The sequence below is a fragment of the Zonotrichia albicollis genome, chromosome 12, assembly GCF_047830755.1.
Source record: "Zonotrichia albicollis isolate bZonAlb1 chromosome 12, bZonAlb1.hap1, whole genome shotgun sequence".
Classification (NCBI taxonomy): Eukaryota; Metazoa; Chordata; class Aves; order Passeriformes; family Passerellidae; genus Zonotrichia; species Zonotrichia albicollis.
Genome location: NC_133830.1, coordinates 2,585,001 through 2,603,028, shown reverse-complemented (window position 1 = coordinate 2,603,028; position 18,028 = coordinate 2,585,001). Strand labels below are relative to the sequence as shown.

Genomic DNA, 18,028 nt, shown 5'->3' with positions numbered 1-18,028 from the left:
ATCCCAAAGGTCCTCACAGCAGAGCAGATCAGTGGGAATTTTTGCAGATCCCCCAACTTTAGTTCTCCCTGTGCATGGGGAACATCAAAGGGAAATAACTTTCTACTGGTATTTGATGCTATTTCCTGTCAGACCTCTTGGAAACAAACCAGCTGTTATATATTTCATATTTGCCTATATTTAAATATTATTAAAACCAGCCTATATGGTGGGAAACACCCACAGCTGTTCCAGTGTTTAGCTTTTTTGGTAGGGTAGGTGATTATTTAACTTTCTTAATTAAAGTAGTGCATTTTCAGGGAAATAAACTCAACTTGAGGATGTCTCATGACAAACTATTGCTATACATCTCCTAATATTTTATAAATTCCTGTTAATTAGCTGGAAACCCTGCTGGGATGAATTCTCCAGCTGATTGGTAAAAGCAGAGTGGCCCAGCAGTTGCACATTAAATGTCCAGGCGTAATTTCAACCATTTGGTGTGTAGTTAGAACAAATCTAAATTTTAATGACCCAACTTGCTGTGCTACATAAAATTCTAGGATAAAATGCAAATTTTATCTCAGCTAAAAGGCACACACAGCCTTATGCCAAACTGTGCAATTCAGTAGTGCTGAAGGCGTGTGGTTTTACCTCACACAGGAAAACCTGTGGCAAAACAAAACCTGATGTGTGTAGGAGGCAGAAATACGGCTCCTAGCAATTAATCCGGATTTTAATCCAAGCCTTTCGCTCCCCTTTCTCTTGAAGTCATGTTGTTGTTGTTACAATCACCCTCAAATTAAAATGACAGCAAAAAACTCAAAGCTTGGGGGTTTTGCCCCTTTTCTCTCCCGGTGTTGAAACACACATTCCAAAACTGCCACCCTGTTCTTCTAAGTTCTTCTAAACCTTCTGATGTTTACATTCTTGTAATGAACTTCCTCAGTCACTTTATGTAAATAATTATTGGTTTTACATTCTTCTCTGGAGGAGGAGAAATTTGATGGACTGTTGTCTTGTCCAGTGTCATTGGAGAGGTGGCACTTTCATCTTCCAATCCACTGTCACTTTTGAAAGTCTATAAATGTTTGGGTCAGAAAATAAACTTCCCTTCTTTCTACTTTGGAGGTTCCAGCGTGCATGTTGTTTTATTTCATGTCCTAGAATGTCACAGACACATTTTATGAAAAATCCTTTTATTAGGATCTTTTCTCCTGAGAATCTGAGAAGCTTCAGCTTCTCCATGTTTTGCTGCTTTGCAATGTGATTTGGAGAATTGTTTATCCAGCATGGGAAATTGTTTTTATCTGATGATCAATGACAGCCACCTGTGTCGAGGCTGTGAGCAGTCACAAGATTTTATTATCATTCCTTTCCTTTCCTTGCTAGCCTTCTGATGAAATCCTTTCTTCTATTCTTTAGTGTAGTTATAATATGTCATTTCCTTTAATCTAATATATATCATAAAATAATAAATCATCCTTCTGAAACATGGAGTCAAGATTCTCATCTCTTCCCTCATCCTGGGACCCCTGTGAACCCCACCACACTAGAGTGACACAAAACCATCCCCTCTCCCCTCAGCTGCTGTTTTGTGATTACAACAAAAGCAGACAAGATCTCTTTTGGTTCTCCCCAGCCACTGAAGCCCATGGAGAGGAACGGGCCGGGGCTGGAGTACAAGGTCAGCTGGAGGCAGCGGGGTGTGGAGACGGACTGGAACGAGGAGCTGGTGAAGAAGCACTCCCTGAGCGTGCGGAACGTGCCCACCTTCGTGCCCTACGAGATCAAAGTCCAGGCTGTGAACAATTTAGGATCTGGCCCGGAACCAAACATCACCATTGGATATTCAGGAGAGGACGGTGAGTGGCAGGAGCTTGGCTGTAAAAATGGGGGTTTCTTGTGCTCTGTCGACAGAAGGAGACCAGGACATCCAGTTGATCATCACAGGCCCAATTTTATTGATCAGCACAGCGGGTTAAATACAGTTCGTAATTAACTTCATGCATATTGCAAAAGTTGAGCTCAGGATTGGTTAGTTACATATCAGCAGTTACACCTACTTTTACATTCCTATGGTCCTACTTTTGATACTTTCTACATATTCTTAGGAGATATTCAGGACTAATCTCTACTCCCTTTCTCCATGTTGCAGCAAGGCCACTGATTGCAAGCTGCTGACATCTCCTTTCAGCTTGCTGACTGCTGATTTCTCAGCTTGACCAGTGGCAATATGTCAGCATGGCCTTTCTCAGCTAACCAACTATTAATAAAGCTCTCCACATTAAAGCTCTCCACAGTGCTCGGGTGTGGGGTGATGGATTGGGCAGCCCAAAGCAGCTGGAATGCCATGCTCAGCCTGATGGGCTCCATGAGGCATGGACATGACCCATGCTGGGTGCCTGGCTGCCAGCCTGCTGGAGTGTGAGGGGTTTTTTGGAAAGGTCACTTGTGCTCTCATTAATCTCAGTTGTTGGCTTAGTCTGGGCACTTGTTTGAAGGCCACAGTCCATGAGAAGTCTCTGAAGTGTAGCAGTCGGGTTGTACTTGGTAGGGAAAAAATGTTTGGGCTCTCTGAGGCTTGACCCAACAGTTTAACGCTATCAGAAGTTAAATACTCTGACAATTAGGGACAAACTGGCAGGCACTGGGTGTTTGAGTGAATTTGCAGACAAAGCCACATTCCCATGTGTGCCGGTGTTACCTTGTCCGTGAGTTCCTGCAGAATGTGTCATCCTCTCCAGCCTGGCTTCTGCCCCATTGTTTTCCATGGCTCCCACATGGAGTTTCAGTGCTGGAAATGGACTTGGTGGTGGTCAGACAGGAGAATCCCCACTGCCCACCCAGAGGTGGCAACAGGAAGGTCTGGTGGTGCAGAAGAGGTGGTGAATAGTGAGAACAAGAATAAAGAAACTCCGCAGAATGTTTATTTTCTTTGTCTCTCTGTGATGAGTCTAATTTTGCATCTAGCAGTGCAAAATCTTCCTCGCAATTCAGTTGTCAATGGATCAAGGCCTCCTTTTTTTCAGGCACTGTAATAGCTCTCTGTGTTATGCAGTGATTAAAATCCTACTGTTTAATGAGCTTAGTTGTAAAATGAAATTGATTATAAAAAAACCTTTATGATTGCCTTCTTGAGTGCCGTGTTAATCATTTTTTTTATTCTTCTCACTGCTGTAAGCATTGCTTGAAACAGGAAATCATAAATACTGGTGTAGAAATTCATGCGTCCCAGTACACATGTATCTCAACCCTCAGCAGAAAAATACAGAAAAATAATGTTTATTGGCCCATTCCACTCACTGGATGCAGGTGGAATGGCTTTTTGCTTGCCTGCAGTGAGACTGCATGAAATGGCACAGCTGGAGCTGGAAAGCCAAGCCCTGGAGCTGGGAACAGTGTGAATCTGGGCTCTTGGAAGTGTTTTTAACACCTGAGACTTTTGTTTTTACAGTTCCAGATGCTGCTCCTGCGCGCGTGTCGGTGGAAGTCATCAACAGCACCCTGGTCGAAGTCTTCTGGTCGGGGATACCAAGGGACAGAGTTCGTGGGCACTTAGGAGGCTACAAGGTTACAAATCTCTCTATAAATATTTGTATATAGTTGAATAAATTATTAAATGAGTTCCAGATTGCGATCTCTCATTTTTGGGCCGGTGAGAGAGATCATGATCATGCTCATCCCCGTACAATATAATTTGTTAATAGAAATCCCAACCTCCTGGCAGGTGAACTGGTGGAAGACAAGAAGCATGCTGGATGGAAAGAGGCATCACCCAGAGAAACACTTCCTGACGTTTGTAGGAGACAGGACCTCTGGGATGATTCCTGGCCTGGATCCTTTCAGTGAATTCCGCTTGACAGTTTCGGCTTTCACCTCCAGAGGAGACGGCCCTGAGAGCTCCCCTGTGTTTTTTGAAACTCCAGAAGGAGGTAAGACAAGAGGAAAATATGGGATGGAGGGACATAAATTGAAATTGTCCTTGGGACAAGGTGAGTTGATTGCCTTATTTAAGGTGATAGTAAAAACTCCACCATTTGTAGAGCACTTCACTCGAAAGGGGAGCTGTGGGTGTTGAGCTAAATTATATCCTCATTTAACAAGAATTTGTAGGGACAGACCAGTTCACTCTCCTCTGAAAGCTCATCTCTGTGTCTTCCAGTCCCTGAACAACCACGTTTTCTCAGGATCCTGAACTTTGACCAGGACTCAGTCACTCTGTCCTGGGGGCTTCCCAAGAAGGCCAATGGTCACCTCACTGGCTACATTCTGCAGTACCAGATAAGTATGTGCCTTGTTTGCTTTGAGTTCAGAATTGAAGCAGGATTAGTTAAGGAAAACTCCCAGGTGTGATGCGCACAGAGGCTGCCAGAGGGCAGGCTGCAGTTTTGCATGCAGTTTTCCATGCACTTTTCCCATGGAAGCTCCCATTGCTGCCATCCCCTGTCCCACATTTATGGGCTGATTCAATTATTTCGTATTGGCAGATTACTGCTAATGTAGTGGCTAAAAAGACCCATAAATTGTAGGTGAACATTTTACTGGAGGGAAGCTCATTTAATACACAGTGCATTGTGACGAGAGCCCTCTATGAAGCCACATTAATGTAGCTCTGCACATTCTGTCAGGGAGTTTCTCCCCCCTAAGGTGCCTCAGAAGAAACACAAAGGATCACCTGAGTCATGGTGTTGAGTAATCACACTGAAAACAACCAAATACCAGGCAATTTCTTTCTTTCTTGCCTAGGAAAGAAATGAGAAACAAAGACAACCTCAGGCAGGACCCAGTACTTAGCCCAGACTGCCACAACACCACTTGTGTGGTGTGGTGATAATTCAGTGTATTTTACACATTCTTTGAGGGTGGTAAAAGATGAGTCTCTGCCCTATTTAAAAAAAAATAATCACCCATGTACTTTACACTTTTCCCTGCTGATAGCAGAACTGCTCAGATGCCTTTGCATCCACATCTTCCCTTTGGTTTTGGTGATTATGGGCAAAGTGGATCTATCTACAGAATTCCAGATCCTTTTTTATCCCTTTCTCAAATACATATGCAAGCAATTTCACAACAGGTTCATACATATTCATTTTTACAGATTTTGTGTGACACTTGCTGCTAATTTTTCTTTATCAGAAATAATTCCTGGGGCAGGTTGACCTGCTCTTGTAGCAGTCTCTCTGTCTTTTCTCTATTTATCTCTGTCCTTTGGCTGAAGTAGTTTCTCCCAGCCTAGGCTTGTTACGAGGACAGGCAGTCAGACTAAACAGCTGCGTTTTCAAACTACAGACTTAACTCAAAGATGTACATTTCACCTAAATCAAAATGTATTTCCACTCTGGAAAAATTCCACTCCGTCCCAGAGTCAGCTGCATCACTCCTGCTTTTGCTGGGGCATTTCCCATCAAATACAATCCTGACTGAATGCTCTTCCCTTGCAGTCAACGAGACGCACGACGTGGGCGCCCTGAGCAACGTGAGCGTGGCCAACCGCTCTGCCCTGAGCTGGCACCTGGCAGGGCTCAGCCCCAGCACCAAGTACAAGTTCTACATCAAAGCCTGCACGGCCAAGGGCTGCGGGAAGGCAGCCACCGAGGAGGGGCTGACGCTGGCCCAAGGCAGTAAGTTCGCAAAATCCGCGTCAGTGTGGAGGAGAATAGCGGGAAAAATGCTGTGTGTAGGTAAAACCTTACAAAATTAGGGTGTTGTTACCCTTGTGAAATCATGGTTAGGGAGGGCATACTGCTTTGGCTAAGTGGAAAAGGACTGTGGGAAAGTGACTTGGTTGAATTGGAGCTGACGCTGGCCAAAGGCAGTAAGTTCACAAAATCCGCGTCGGTGTGGAAGAGCTCTGAGAATAGCGGGAAAAATGCTGTGTGTAGGTAAAACCTTACAAAATTAGTTACCCTTGTAAATCATGGTTAGGGCCTGCTGCTTTGGCTAAGTAGAAAAGGACTGTGGGAAAGTGACTCGGCTGAATTGGAGCTGACCCAAGGCAGTGAGTTCACAAAACCCGCGTCAGTGTGGAGGAGCTCTGAGAACAGCGGGAAAAATGCTGTGTGTAGGTAAAACCATACAAAATTAGGGTGTTGTTACCCTTGTGAAATCATGGTTAGGGAGGGCATACTGCTTTGGCTAAGTGGAAAAGGACTGTGGGAAAGTGACTCGGCTGAATTGGAGCCGACCCAAGGCAGTAAGTTCACAAAATCCGCGTTGGTGTGGAGGAGTTCTGAGAATAGCGGGAAAAATGTTATGTGTAGGTAAAACCTTACAAAATTAGGGTGTCGTTACTCTTGTAAAAGCATGGCTAGGGCCTGCTGCTTTGGCTAAGTGGAAAAGGACTGTGGGAAAGTGACTTGGCTGAATTGGAGCTGACACTGGCCAAAGGCAGTAAGTTCACAAAATCCGGGTTGGTGTGGAGGAGCTCTTAGAATAGCGGGAAAAATGCTGTGTGTAGGTAAAACCTTACAAAATTAGGGTGTCGTTACTCTTGTAAAAACACCTTACAAAATTAGTTACCTTTGTAAAATCATGGGCATGCTGCTTTGGCTAAGTAGAAAAGGACTGTGGGAAAGTGACTCGGCTGAATTGGAGCTGACCCAAGGCAGTAAGTTCACAAAATCCGCGTTGGTGTGGAGGAGTTCTGAGAACAGCGGGAAAAATGCTGTGTGTAGGTAAAACCATACAAAATTAGGGTGTTGTTACCCTTGTAAAAGCATGGCTAGGGCCTGCTGCTTTGGCTAAGTGGAAAAGGACTGTGGGAAAGTGACTCAGCTGAATTGGAGCTGAAGCTGGCCCAAGGCAGTAAATTCACAAAATCCGCGTCAGTGTGGAGGAGCTCTGAGAATAGCGGGAAAAATATTGTGTCTACCTAAAACCTTAAAAAATTAGTTACCCTTGTAAAATCATGGCTAGGGCATGCTGCTTTGGCTAAGTAGAAAAGGACTGTGGGAAAGTGACTCAGCTGAATTGGAGGTAGGAAAACAACTTCTAGAACCGTGACGTGCTCACGTTGTGGTTTATGGTGGTTAGTTGAATTACATTTGTTGTGCTTAAATGGAGCGCAGCTGATAATGGCCTAACTGCTTTAAAGGGCCTGGTTTTTGCAGTGAAGAGCTCTCCTTTGCACCTGCCTGGGGACTCTGCATTACTCTGCTTTGCAACAGAAAAATCCATCGGGAATAATCCAGGCTTGACATTTCCTTTGTAATTAGGGGAAGTAAGTTTGTTTTCCTTGCCATGAGAGCAGTCAATGGGCTTTTTAATGTGGCCATGGAGTTCTTCAGGGAAGCAGAGCTCATCTGTTTCATTTTGCTGTGCAGTCCTGTTTCTGTTCCCACCCATCAACTCCTTAAGCCATGCTGGAATAAGTGAATTGCATTCAGGCACCAACAGAAAATTGGAAATGCAGATAATCTTTTCTCAGTAATACTGTAAAAACAAATTCTGCCCGTGCATGAAGATGGGGGACTGCCAGCAACATTAGGGTCAGCTGTTTGACATGGAAAATCCAGATAAACATCAAGTTGACTGCATTTGCTCCATTATTTATGATTATTTTATCAGAGACCAGGAGTAAGTGTTTGTCTGCCACTTACACCCTGTGCTGAAACACTGATGTTCAGTGATTTAGAGGAAAATCCCAAGCAGTCTATGATAGCTCATCTTTCACTTTCAGCTGAAATGAAATAAAATGTACTGTGCTCAGCAAGTCTGAGAACTCCACAGCACTGAGGAGCAGCTCCTTGCTATTAATCAGAAACCATTGCTCTGCACTTACCCCAGGGAAGGAGGAAAGAGAATGTGATAAGCAAAAGAGTCCTGACTGCATCATTTTTAGCAAAGATAACAGTGTGCAGCAATGTTGATGGAAAATAGAAAAATGGCCCATGTGCTGTTGGACTTCTAAGTTGCAGAATTCTTTTCAGTTACTGGTAAAACAGGGAAAAATGTGTTTTAGACCTTCATGTCCCAGTTCCACATCCAGTCAGGAACTGCCATTTGTTATCCCAGGTAGCAAAACTCCTTCTCAACTCTCTTTTGGCCTCCAGTCTCACTGTAGGATACAGGTACTCACTGGTAGCAGCTATTAATCACCTTGATTTATTACTCATTAAGAAAAGAAAAATACCTCTTTTTTTTTCCAAGATAAAAATACCCCATTTCCCCTCATTAGCTGCCTTTTTTGGCCTTCATTGGGCAACCAGAATAATGTGTTTTGACTCCTTGAAATAACCTTGTCATGGTTTAGAGATGTTGACATTCATTTTGTTCTCATTCTCTACTTTCCTAAACTCTGTTTCAGTGGTGGCAACACCTGATTCTTGTGAAATATTTCTTAGACTAGAGCAGTATAATTAATGAAAGCTGCAAGGGTTCAGTTCTATGATTTATGTGTGCTCCTTGCTGCTTCTCGAGCCACCCTAAATTAGGGCACTGCATCTGTCGCTGAGATGCCATTAGAGTTCTGTGTCATTATTTGCTGGCTAAATTGTTCAGATATTTTTCACCTAAACATGATAGGCTGAAAAAAAAAAAATTAAAAATCACTCTTTTCAGTGACCTCCTTGGGGTTTTAAGCTGTGGTTTGGGGACTGAGGCAATTGCTCAAAATTAAAACAATCTCTCTTTTTGAAGGAGGGGAGTGATTTCAGAAGTCAAAGTTTATCATTTCAAATGACCCACGTAAGTGACAGATATAAAATGTGGTGCCCTCTGAAATGAAACTCTGATGGAGCACTCCAGGTTTCTTTGGGGGTTGATTCAGTGATTCTATAACCACTCTGTTCCAGTTTAATAATAAACCCATAAAGCTCTCGTTGTTCATTTTAAGGCTTTGGAAACTTCCAGTGCTGCAATTCACCCTTTGCCATGGGTATTTCAGAATTGCACAATGCAATCTGCCAGGAAAGTGGAGATGTTGAGGTGGCAGCTCTGGAGTCATTCACATTTTATTTTTTTACTTATCTCCATCACTGCTGTTCCTTTAATTTAATTGCAGCTATCCCTGCTACTGTTTTCTGGAATTAGAAAGAAAAGGGAATTTCCTTATTTAATATATGTGAGGATTCATGTGGCACCACTAAAAACAAATCTATACAGGGAAAATAACTCAGAAATGAAACCCTTATAGGCAACCTAAGGTCTTTATCATTTCTTGATAAAATGACTCTTGAACCTGAGCAAAGGGGATTTGGATTGTACTGCACAATAAATAACAGCTTAATTTGTGTGGTTTCATTGCACAGAAGAAAGTATGTTGTCCTTAGAAAATGACTATAATCTCTGTCTTCATATTTTCAGGCAGTATGTCTTAAATGACCTCCAAACTAATTCATTTTCCCCTTGAAAATGTCAATTTCCCCAAGATCATTAGCCCTCAGAAACATAACACGAAATAATGTTCTTCCAGAAGTGAAAAGATTAATTTAATGTAGCAGCCCTTCTTTAACACAAAGCTCCTTTTCATCCAGTGCTGCTTGGGGATTACCAAACACATATTACATGTTGAGAATTATCATTGTGTGTCCAGAAATCCAAGCATTAACGAGAAATTCATCCACATGAAGCCACACAGTTGTAGGTTTATTCTCCAGAGAAGCCAGGAAATAAAAGTTCACCAATTTCATTACATTCCAGTGGCTGTTGGCTCGTAATTCCCAAAGGCTTTTGGAAAATCTTAGGGAGAGGCTCCTGTCCTTCAGGACCAAAGACATGTGGGGTTAGCTCTCCTTTGCCATGGGCACAGTGGAAAAGTAATAATAAAATACTTTTCATGTACGTAATACACTGCTGCTGTTAGCAGCAAACCTAATTTTTAATTCACAATCTAGAAAATCTAATTAAATCAGTGCAAATTTCTTGATCATCATCTCCCCTATAAATTTTTCTCAATAAACTTTATATACAACAGGTTTGCTAATCTCTGTAGTACAAAATAATCCAAATTTAACATGAATTACCTCCTTCACTGAAAAGCCCTGAAAATGAAGGATACTTGTGCTGCATATTTATACATTTTTTTAACAGCCAGGCAGCAGGGGGAAATTAATGGACGTTCAGCTTTGCATTTATTGCAGCAGATGTATTTAGACAGGTATGGTTATAAATTAAGATGCTGCCCACAATTAGTATTTAGCTCTCAGACTGCTAGGTTTTTTTCATATAAGTGTATTTTATAACAGATGTGCTAACTTTTGGAGAACACTCTGGAAAGTCTTCGGGGGTGGTTTCTATTGTTTTTCCCTTTATACCATAAGCTTCTATAAAAAATGTGTGATCTGTTCTCCTCATAAATCTTGGTAGCCCAGTAGGAATATTGTAAAATTGCAGTTCAGTGTTTAATGTTCATGCAAGTCCCATGGTGTGGCTGATAAATAGTGGGGGAAGATGAGAAGTGCTGGTGATATGCCTTTATTACTAATGCTCCTTCTCCCTTATTGGAGATTAAAAACCCAACCCAACTGCTTTCAATTTTCTGCAGCTAATTCCTGCAGCTTTCAGGATGTTCCTGGCCTTCCAGAATGTGGAGCTTTGCCTTATCTGGGTAACTTTGCTTTTATTTTTCAGGAGGCCACACTGCTTTTTCTATTCCAGCCACCAAACCCACCCCATTAGCAAATCTTTCTGCTCTGTAGGGCCCCTGTTGGCTGTGCCACACAGACCAGGAGGAAATGGCATGCAAAGAAACCTCATAATCACCCAGCTCTGGACACTTTTCTGTTTTCAAGGAAAAAAAAAAGAGTATTTTGGGATAGGAGATGCTAGATGGAGAGCTGTTGGTAAATCCCCAGTGCCAGGTTAGGCTGGGCTCATCCTTATCCCAAGAGCTCCATCCCAGCCCTGGGCTGCTCCATGTGCCAGGGCAGCTGCAGCATCAGACAGAGCTGAGCAATGAGTGGGCAGAAAAAGGGATTTTTTCAGCCATCTCACTTCCCTCTTCCTGCTTCTCTAAAGAGCTGATGGTTCAGAAAAGGCTCCCACAAGCTGGGAACAAATAGGAGGCAGAGAGGGACTGGTAATGCTGGCTTAAGAACATGCACCACAAACCACCTGGCAGGAGCTTAAGGTTTAGGATTTGCTTCCCAGGAATTCAGGAGAAATTCTTCCTTAGGAGGCTGCTGGTGTGAACACTTTGGGTCATGTAGTTTCCATGCCATGCACAAGTGTTAGAGGTATTTAACAGATTGAAGGTTGAAGGTTTGTGTTCATTCCTGTTCCTTTATGGATAATATCCCCAATTTTCTAATGCCTTGATTTTAGAGCATGTAATTAAAATGTACCTGTGGTATCCTGTTGCCTAATTTTCGGTTTGATTAAAAACTATAGCTGGGTTTCACATACTTCATTTAGCAAAAGTTACCCATAGATGGATTAATTTATGCTAATGAGCTGTGCTTCAGTATCAGCAGTGTTTCAGCTGGATGTGTTCTCTCTGGTCCCAGTGGTCTGCTCATTTAACTGCTTATTGTAATATGTGGAGAGTTGCCTTAAAAACTTATCCTGAACTGCTGCTTTGACTGTGCTTGGATTTATCTTAATCTTTTTTTTTTCTTTTTTTCCCTTCAGCTGTCAACTCAGCCTTAATCTCCAGCAGCTTCTTGCTTTGCTTATTTACTAGTTGAAGTATTAATGAGCATTGTTCCCCTGTCAGTGCTAATTGGCCCAGCAGTTTTCAGATTATACTTTGTGCTCAAGCCTTAGTTTAGATGGTTTTGGACAAAACAGGCAAATCAGGAGACTGAGAACAATTCAAGAATTATTTTTATTAAGTGCAGCCCCCCCAGATTTCTCTCCTACCATCTCTTTCCATGTTGTAAGAGATCCCTCCATGTCACACACAGTTCTGAGTTAGCTGAGTGGGCTGTTCATGTCCAGGCAGTGATTGTCAACTGCTGTAATGCCCTTTCTCCTGCTTTCCACAAAAGCTGTTCTGAAAAATCTCATTTAATGCCCACAATCTGAATGCAGATGGGGTTACAGGAGGTGTTTTGCAAATAACAAGGTTCCATTACCAGAACTAGTGGAATTTACCTTTTCCTAATCAAATATTAAACTCATCAGCAACACTTAAATGCCTAAATGTCCATTTACAGGCAAATTGTCGAGTTGTTTCTAAACCAGTGCTTTGTGCAGTCATTGTGGAATTTAAAAGGACACAGAAAATCACTGTCAGGAGAGAAGCAAGCACAAATCCCACTGTTAATTTTTTTCTGGGAGACATATAAGGATCCATATCCTGCTAACAAGCTGTCTGTGCTTCCCTGCTGAGTTCAGTTCAATGGGAGAAGCATCAAACCCCAGATTATCCATACAAAGCAAGTCCATTTGCAAGTTGTAATTTTTTAAGCAGGCATTAGTTCAAGCAGATCCATAATCCCCCATCAATATTAACTTTCATCCTGGGAGATGTACAAACCCCTTCCTGAACATCAGGATTACTCCGGTCTGCCGTTGATTTCATCTGACGGAACATCAGAAATCAGTGGGGAATGTTTGGGGAATGTTTGGAAAATCAGATTGCCCGATGCCAAATGTTTAAAATTCCTTGTTGTGTTTGTGTGTTACTTGTAACTGTGCATTTCCTAGGCTCCTTGTCCATGAATGCCATTAACCCTGTGCCTTGGCTGTGTGCATTCCGTAGGTAAAGGCAGCGGCAGGATTTCAGACGCAGTAAAGCCCACCCCAAAGTTTCAGCCCAGCGAGGCCCTTGAGCCTGGCACTGAGTACACAATCCGCCTAGTGACTAAGAACTGGGTGGATAACAATAGCATTTTTGAAGATGTAATTGAGACCAGGGGGAGAGGTGAGACACGAAGCCCTTCGAGGCACTGAACGTTTGTTTTTCCATGCGAATCCATGCTGAGGTTCCTGTGCACTGTGAGTGTCCCAAACTCATCGTTCCGTGCTCTGGGGTTGAGGTTGGCCCTTTGCAGTTGAATCCCATGGCAGCACAAACACATCCCAGGCTCTTGGCTGAGCCCTGTGCTTTACAACAGCCTGGAACAATCCCAAACCTGTGCAATGTGAGAGGGCAGTGGGATAAAACCCATAAGTGGCCAGTTTGGTGATCTGCATGTACTGGGGGCACTTTTACCTCTCTGTCTTTCGCAAAACTGCTTTTGCATGAGAGGCTTAACAGCTCTGTGCTCCGCTTTCCTGTGTGGTGCTAATCCTGTGACTCAACTGCTCTCTCAGAGCCACCTTGCCAAGTGTCTGTGTTGTCCCTTGTCCCCCACACGCTCCCCTCCAGTCCCAAACGTCTCACTCTGGACATTCCTGTTGCAGCTGAGCACCATCAGCAGCCATAGGCTGATTCCATTAAAATCCAGAGAGGACCATGATGTGTTTATGTTATTGTGGGGTGCTGCCCTTTCCCTCTGATTGATTTTTCTCCCTTTTTGCTCCTCTCCCATCTCCCCAAGCCTACGCTGGCATTTATGAGGGGATTTCCACCCAGGGCTGGTTCATCGGGCTGATGTGTGCCATCGCCTTGCTCACCCTGCTGCTGCTGACAATTTGCTTTGTCAGAAGAAATAAAGGAGGCAAATATTCAGGTAAATGGATTTATTGTCCTTTCCCTCTGCTCACATGTTAATAACTAACATCCTTCAGAGGTTTCTCTCTGGGGGCCGCAGGGCCGCGAGCACAAACATCCAATTAGGGTTTGTAGCTTTTGATAAATATCCACGGAAGGGATTGTAATGAGTGTAAGTGGAGCTGTGCTGTGTGCTGCTCACAGAGCCTGCAAAGGCCTTTCCCAGCACTCCTGGAATATTCCAGCATTTAATCCAGCAAGATCCTTGCTGGCAGGACTCCCTGCCCACTTTCCACCTGGGAACTGCTGCTGGACACACGGACAGAACTTCCACAGGCACCTTAACAGTGGAATATTTTGCTAAAAATTACCTCTGTCACTTTCCAGGCAGTGAGTCAGGATTCAGGTAAATGTATTAAGGTGGAAATCCGGTTACCCAAAGAGGTGGTGCTTGCTCCATCTCTGAAAACATTCAGTGCCAGGTTGGACAGGATTTGGAGCACCCTGAGACAGTGGAAGCTGTCCCTGGTGGCACTGATGAAATTTAAGTTCCCTTCCTACCCAAACCATTCCATGATTCTATAAATACTGGCTCATAATAAATCAGGGAATGGTCCCAAACTCGTGGAAGCTCCCAGGTTGTGTCCAGCCAGCTCCAGCCCAGCCTGGAGGGGAGTGCAGATTGTTTTCCCATTGCCCCTGGGAAAAGAAAAATCCATGGCAGAACACAACACAGAGATCTGTCCTTTATTTTATTTGCACAGTGAAAGAAAAAGAAGATTTGCATCCAGATCCCGAAGCTCAATCAATAAAAGATGAAATCTTTGGGGAATATAGGTAAATAGGACCTGCTTTCACAAGGCTTTGTGTTTCTTGGGGTTTTGTTTGTTTCCAAATCATTATTCGGGACATTTTTATGGCATGCAATTAATGCTGTTTTTCATTTTCAAAGCAAACCTCATAGGAGTGGATAAGAGTAGGAATATGAAGGTATATCCAGTATATTTCAATCCATCCAAGCTGGGATATAAGGAAATGCTGATGTATTGGTGGTTATTTTTCACTTTTTTGTTTTTTTAATTAGCATTGTATGAATAATGTAAATATATATGATAATTTGGGGTGCTGCTGAAAAGCCCACTGAAGTCAATGGACTGAATTCTATGTCTTCAGTGGGTTTTTGAAACTCAGACCCAAATCATGTAATATGGGGAATTTTGGGGAAGAAAACAAAGAAAAGTTTGGAATGTGGTAAAGAATATTAAAAAACCAAACATCTCTCTACAGAAATCCCTGTAGGAGAATTGAAATAACCACTTTGGCTGCTTTAAAATAACTAAAACTTCTAGCAATATGTAATTGTGATATGAAGGAAAATACATAATTATAAGAACCATGCTGGAAAACTGGTGTTGCTGCCCTTAAGGGCATAAAATTGCTGTTGAAATCCCACTTATATATACTACATTATTTGTACTGGAGTAGGGCTTTTTTTTTCTGCATAATTTCATCTTTATTTAATTTTTAATGCTTTCTAATGGGACAAATATTTAGAAAGGTAAGAAAGCCCTGAGGTTAATAACTTTGACCCCCTCCTTTCCCCCTGAAATCCAAACTTGTCTTTTTTTTCTGAGGAGAAAAGCCCTGTGCAGAAAAGTAGTGATTTTTTTTCTGTGTTGCTTATGCACGAAGTATATTATTATGTATTATTACCTATATTGAGTCCATCCTGAAGAAATGAAGCTCAGGTTCATTTCTCTGTCCCTCCTTGGATAAAATTGCCAAAGATTTGACCCTGAGTTGGCATTAGCAGCAAGGGCTCTCCTTGAGTAATTATGTCCCTAAATCAGAGGCCTAATTTAATTTTTTTTATATAATCTTTTAATATTCCCTCAATCCCCCCAAATGTCCTGTTCTTGTTCCTCTTCTGTGGTGCCATTAGGAGGAATGGCTACTGAAATTCCACTTTTTTCCCAGAATTTTTGTGGTGGGCCTGTCCTTTTTTATGGAATTTTCAGTGAATAGAGTCTGCAGGCATTCATTCTGCTTTGGTTTTTCCCAGTTCTTCCCCTTTTCCCTGGAATTTTCACTGGACAAAAACTGCAAAGACAAAAAGATGAAGACATTCTTTCTACTTTGTTTTTTTTCCCAGCTCCTCCCCCTTAGCAGGGGCAAACTCCAGTGAGATAAACTCTGGTAAAATAAAATAACAGCAGGGAAAAAAAAAGGAGGAAAGCACCTTATTGGCCATTTAAACTCAAAGGGGTGTTCCCAAAGCAATGAGATGTTACCCACTGAAGTGATATCACTTAACCCACCCACTTCAAAAGGAAAATTAAATAAATAGGCCCTGAATGTTGTCCAGTGTTTTGTGAAATGAGAAGTGAGGTTCCAAAGGTTTGACATCAGCCCTGGTGGCTGGAACAGACCCCTCCAATCCTTTCCAGCATTCCTTTTCCTTCCCCCTCCCTCGCTGTCCATTGTGTCTGCCCAAGGCAAAACGGGGAAAAAGCCCAAATAGATGAGTACTGATAATTCCCAGTAACCAATTAATTGGTTGGAATCGTGGCAAACCCCCATGTGGGTGAGCTCAGGTGTGTGAGGAGCAGGGCAGGACTCCGAGATCAGACCATCCTCACTGTTCCACCCACATGTCCCTCTCCCTCCCCTTCCCAAGGCAAGAGCATGTCCCTTGAGTGTCCCTCGAGCGGTGCAAGGCAGGATTTTGGAAATCAGATTTTTGGAAAGGCAGGTTTTTGGAAAGGCAGGTGTTTGGAAAGGCAGATTTTTGGAAAGGCATCTCTTTATTTTGTAGTGACAGCGATGAAAAGCCGCTGAAAGGCAGCCTCCAGTCACTTAACGGGGACATTAAAGCCACTGGAAGTGCTGATAGTCTGGTAGATTATGGAGAAGGGGAGCATGGCATGTTCAATGAAGATGGTTCATTTATTGGAGCTTATTCTGGATCTAAGGAAAAAGGATCAGTGGAAAGCACTGGGAGTTCTACAGCGACTTTTCCTCTCCACGCCTAAAATTGGTGTTTAATTGTGGTGTTTGTCCTGGTTAGCTCCCCACAGTTACCTGTGTGCTGGGGAGCTGGGTGCCAGTTGGGCCAGCCAGGAAAATCCTGACATCCAGGTAATACAAAAACCAGTCACTGCCACTAAAAGATGATTTTTCCATCCTAATTTCTATGTGTTTTCTTCTGAATAAAACAGAGTAATTCTTTTTTCTACACGATGTGTTAGTCTGAGCAGAGTTTGCTCTGGTGGTACATCTGTGTCCTTGCCTGCTGCTCCAGGTTGGAATATGTTTCTCTGTGTAGTATTTTTGCCCTGTATGGCTGTTGTCACAGGTGTGTGTGTAAAATTCCCTCATGGCCTTGGTTACAACCTCGAGGTTATGGCACCAACAAAACCAGGTTACTCTGCAAGGTGACACAACGAGGAAAATTAGGATTTAAAATACCAGAGAAATATATTCTGTATATTGTGTAATTTTTTCCTAAAGAATTAAACCCCTTTGTGTATGATATTAAAAAAAAAATGTTTTAGTGGTTACAGCTGACGTCAATTCCAATACTTAGAAATGCAGCTTTACCCACAGGAGAGTGTGGGTGAAGCTGCTGCCCAGTAGCTGGCACTATTTCCTTAAATATGTTAAGCTGCAGCTCTTTCCTGTGGCAAGGCAAAACAGGGTTCCCATCCACCATCACTCGAAATATTTTTAATTTTTCCCAGCTGCAAGCTGCATTTCTAAGCAAACTCCTTGGTGTCTGTCTCATATCTGTATATTTGTGAGCTAGCCAACATTTCATGGAGACGTTGTACATATGATATTAATATTGACACAAGTCCAGAGCAGCCTGGTTTTATTTTGAACTGAGACATGTTGCTAGCATGGGTCTGTATAGCTGTGTAGGAATGAGTAGATTTGCTTCTCAATATGGATTTGGACCAGCAGAATTCGTTTCCAGGAGTTTGTGTATAGGATTCATCCAAACCTCTCACCATTCAAGCAGCACCTAAACTAGACCTACCTGAATTTCAAGAGTTCATTTCTTTTCAGCCTATTCATTGTTAAATAAACAAAAAAAAACCAACAAAAGCAAAGAGAAAATATTATGGTAGAGTTTGTTTTCCTATTTTGTTGACTGAATGCTGGTTTAAATCTGGTTCTTTGCCTCTCCAACACTAACTCAGCTGAGCTGTACAGCACATTTTTTTGGTCTTTTTGTATTGGAATCTCCTGAATCTCTTTTTAACAGCATTTGTATTTTTCAATCTGCTTGCTTGAGTAGAGCATCAACGTGGCTTCATTTCTTCTGTCACTCCCATTATAAAAGTTTCCCAGTAGTTCCTGCAGGAGGAATAGACCCTAAAAGCTGTTTGGCATCCTGATAGCAATTAGGCAAATATCCCCAAATGGCTCCTCCATGATTTCAGTGGAAGAAAGAGGAAGCAAGAATTGCTCCCGTGGTTCTGAGTTTCCAGCAAGGGCTACAATTAA

At 42.6% G+C, this 18,028-nt stretch overlaps 1 protein-coding gene across 9 annotated transcripts in view; it reads left to right on the top strand.

The window, feature by feature from the left end:
• CHL1 (cell adhesion molecule L1 like) overlaps window positions 1–18,028 on the top strand; it is a 607,847-nt gene that overhangs the window by 112,128 nt on the left and 477,691 nt on the right. For 5 of the 9 annotated variants that reach the window (XM_074550330.1, XM_074550333.1, XM_074550328.1 and 2 more), the window contains 9 exons: window positions 1,622–1,844; window positions 3,437–3,552; window positions 3,710–3,914; window positions 4,145–4,267; window positions 5,424–5,603; window positions 12,626–12,787; window positions 13,407–13,538; window positions 14,284–14,356; window positions 16,335–18,028. The exon at window positions 16,335–18,028 is cut by the window's right edge and continues 3,299 nt beyond it. In XM_074550330.1, the coding sequence (XP_074406431.1) occupies window positions 1,622–1,844; window positions 3,437–3,552; window positions 3,710–3,914; window positions 4,145–4,267; window positions 5,424–5,603; window positions 12,626–12,787; window positions 13,407–13,538; window positions 14,284–14,356; window positions 16,335–16,551 (1,431 nt within the window). In that variant the 3' untranslated portion in view covers window positions 16,552–18,028. Of the gene's footprint in view, window positions 1–1,621; window positions 1,845–3,436; window positions 3,553–3,709; window positions 3,915–4,144; window positions 4,268–5,423; window positions 5,604–12,625; window positions 12,788–13,406; window positions 13,539–14,283; window positions 14,357–14,471; window positions 15,078–16,334 lie in introns of all 9 variants that reach the window. The other 4 variants (XR_012582319.1, XM_074550335.1, XM_074550334.1 and 1 more) reach the window with 4 other exon arrangements.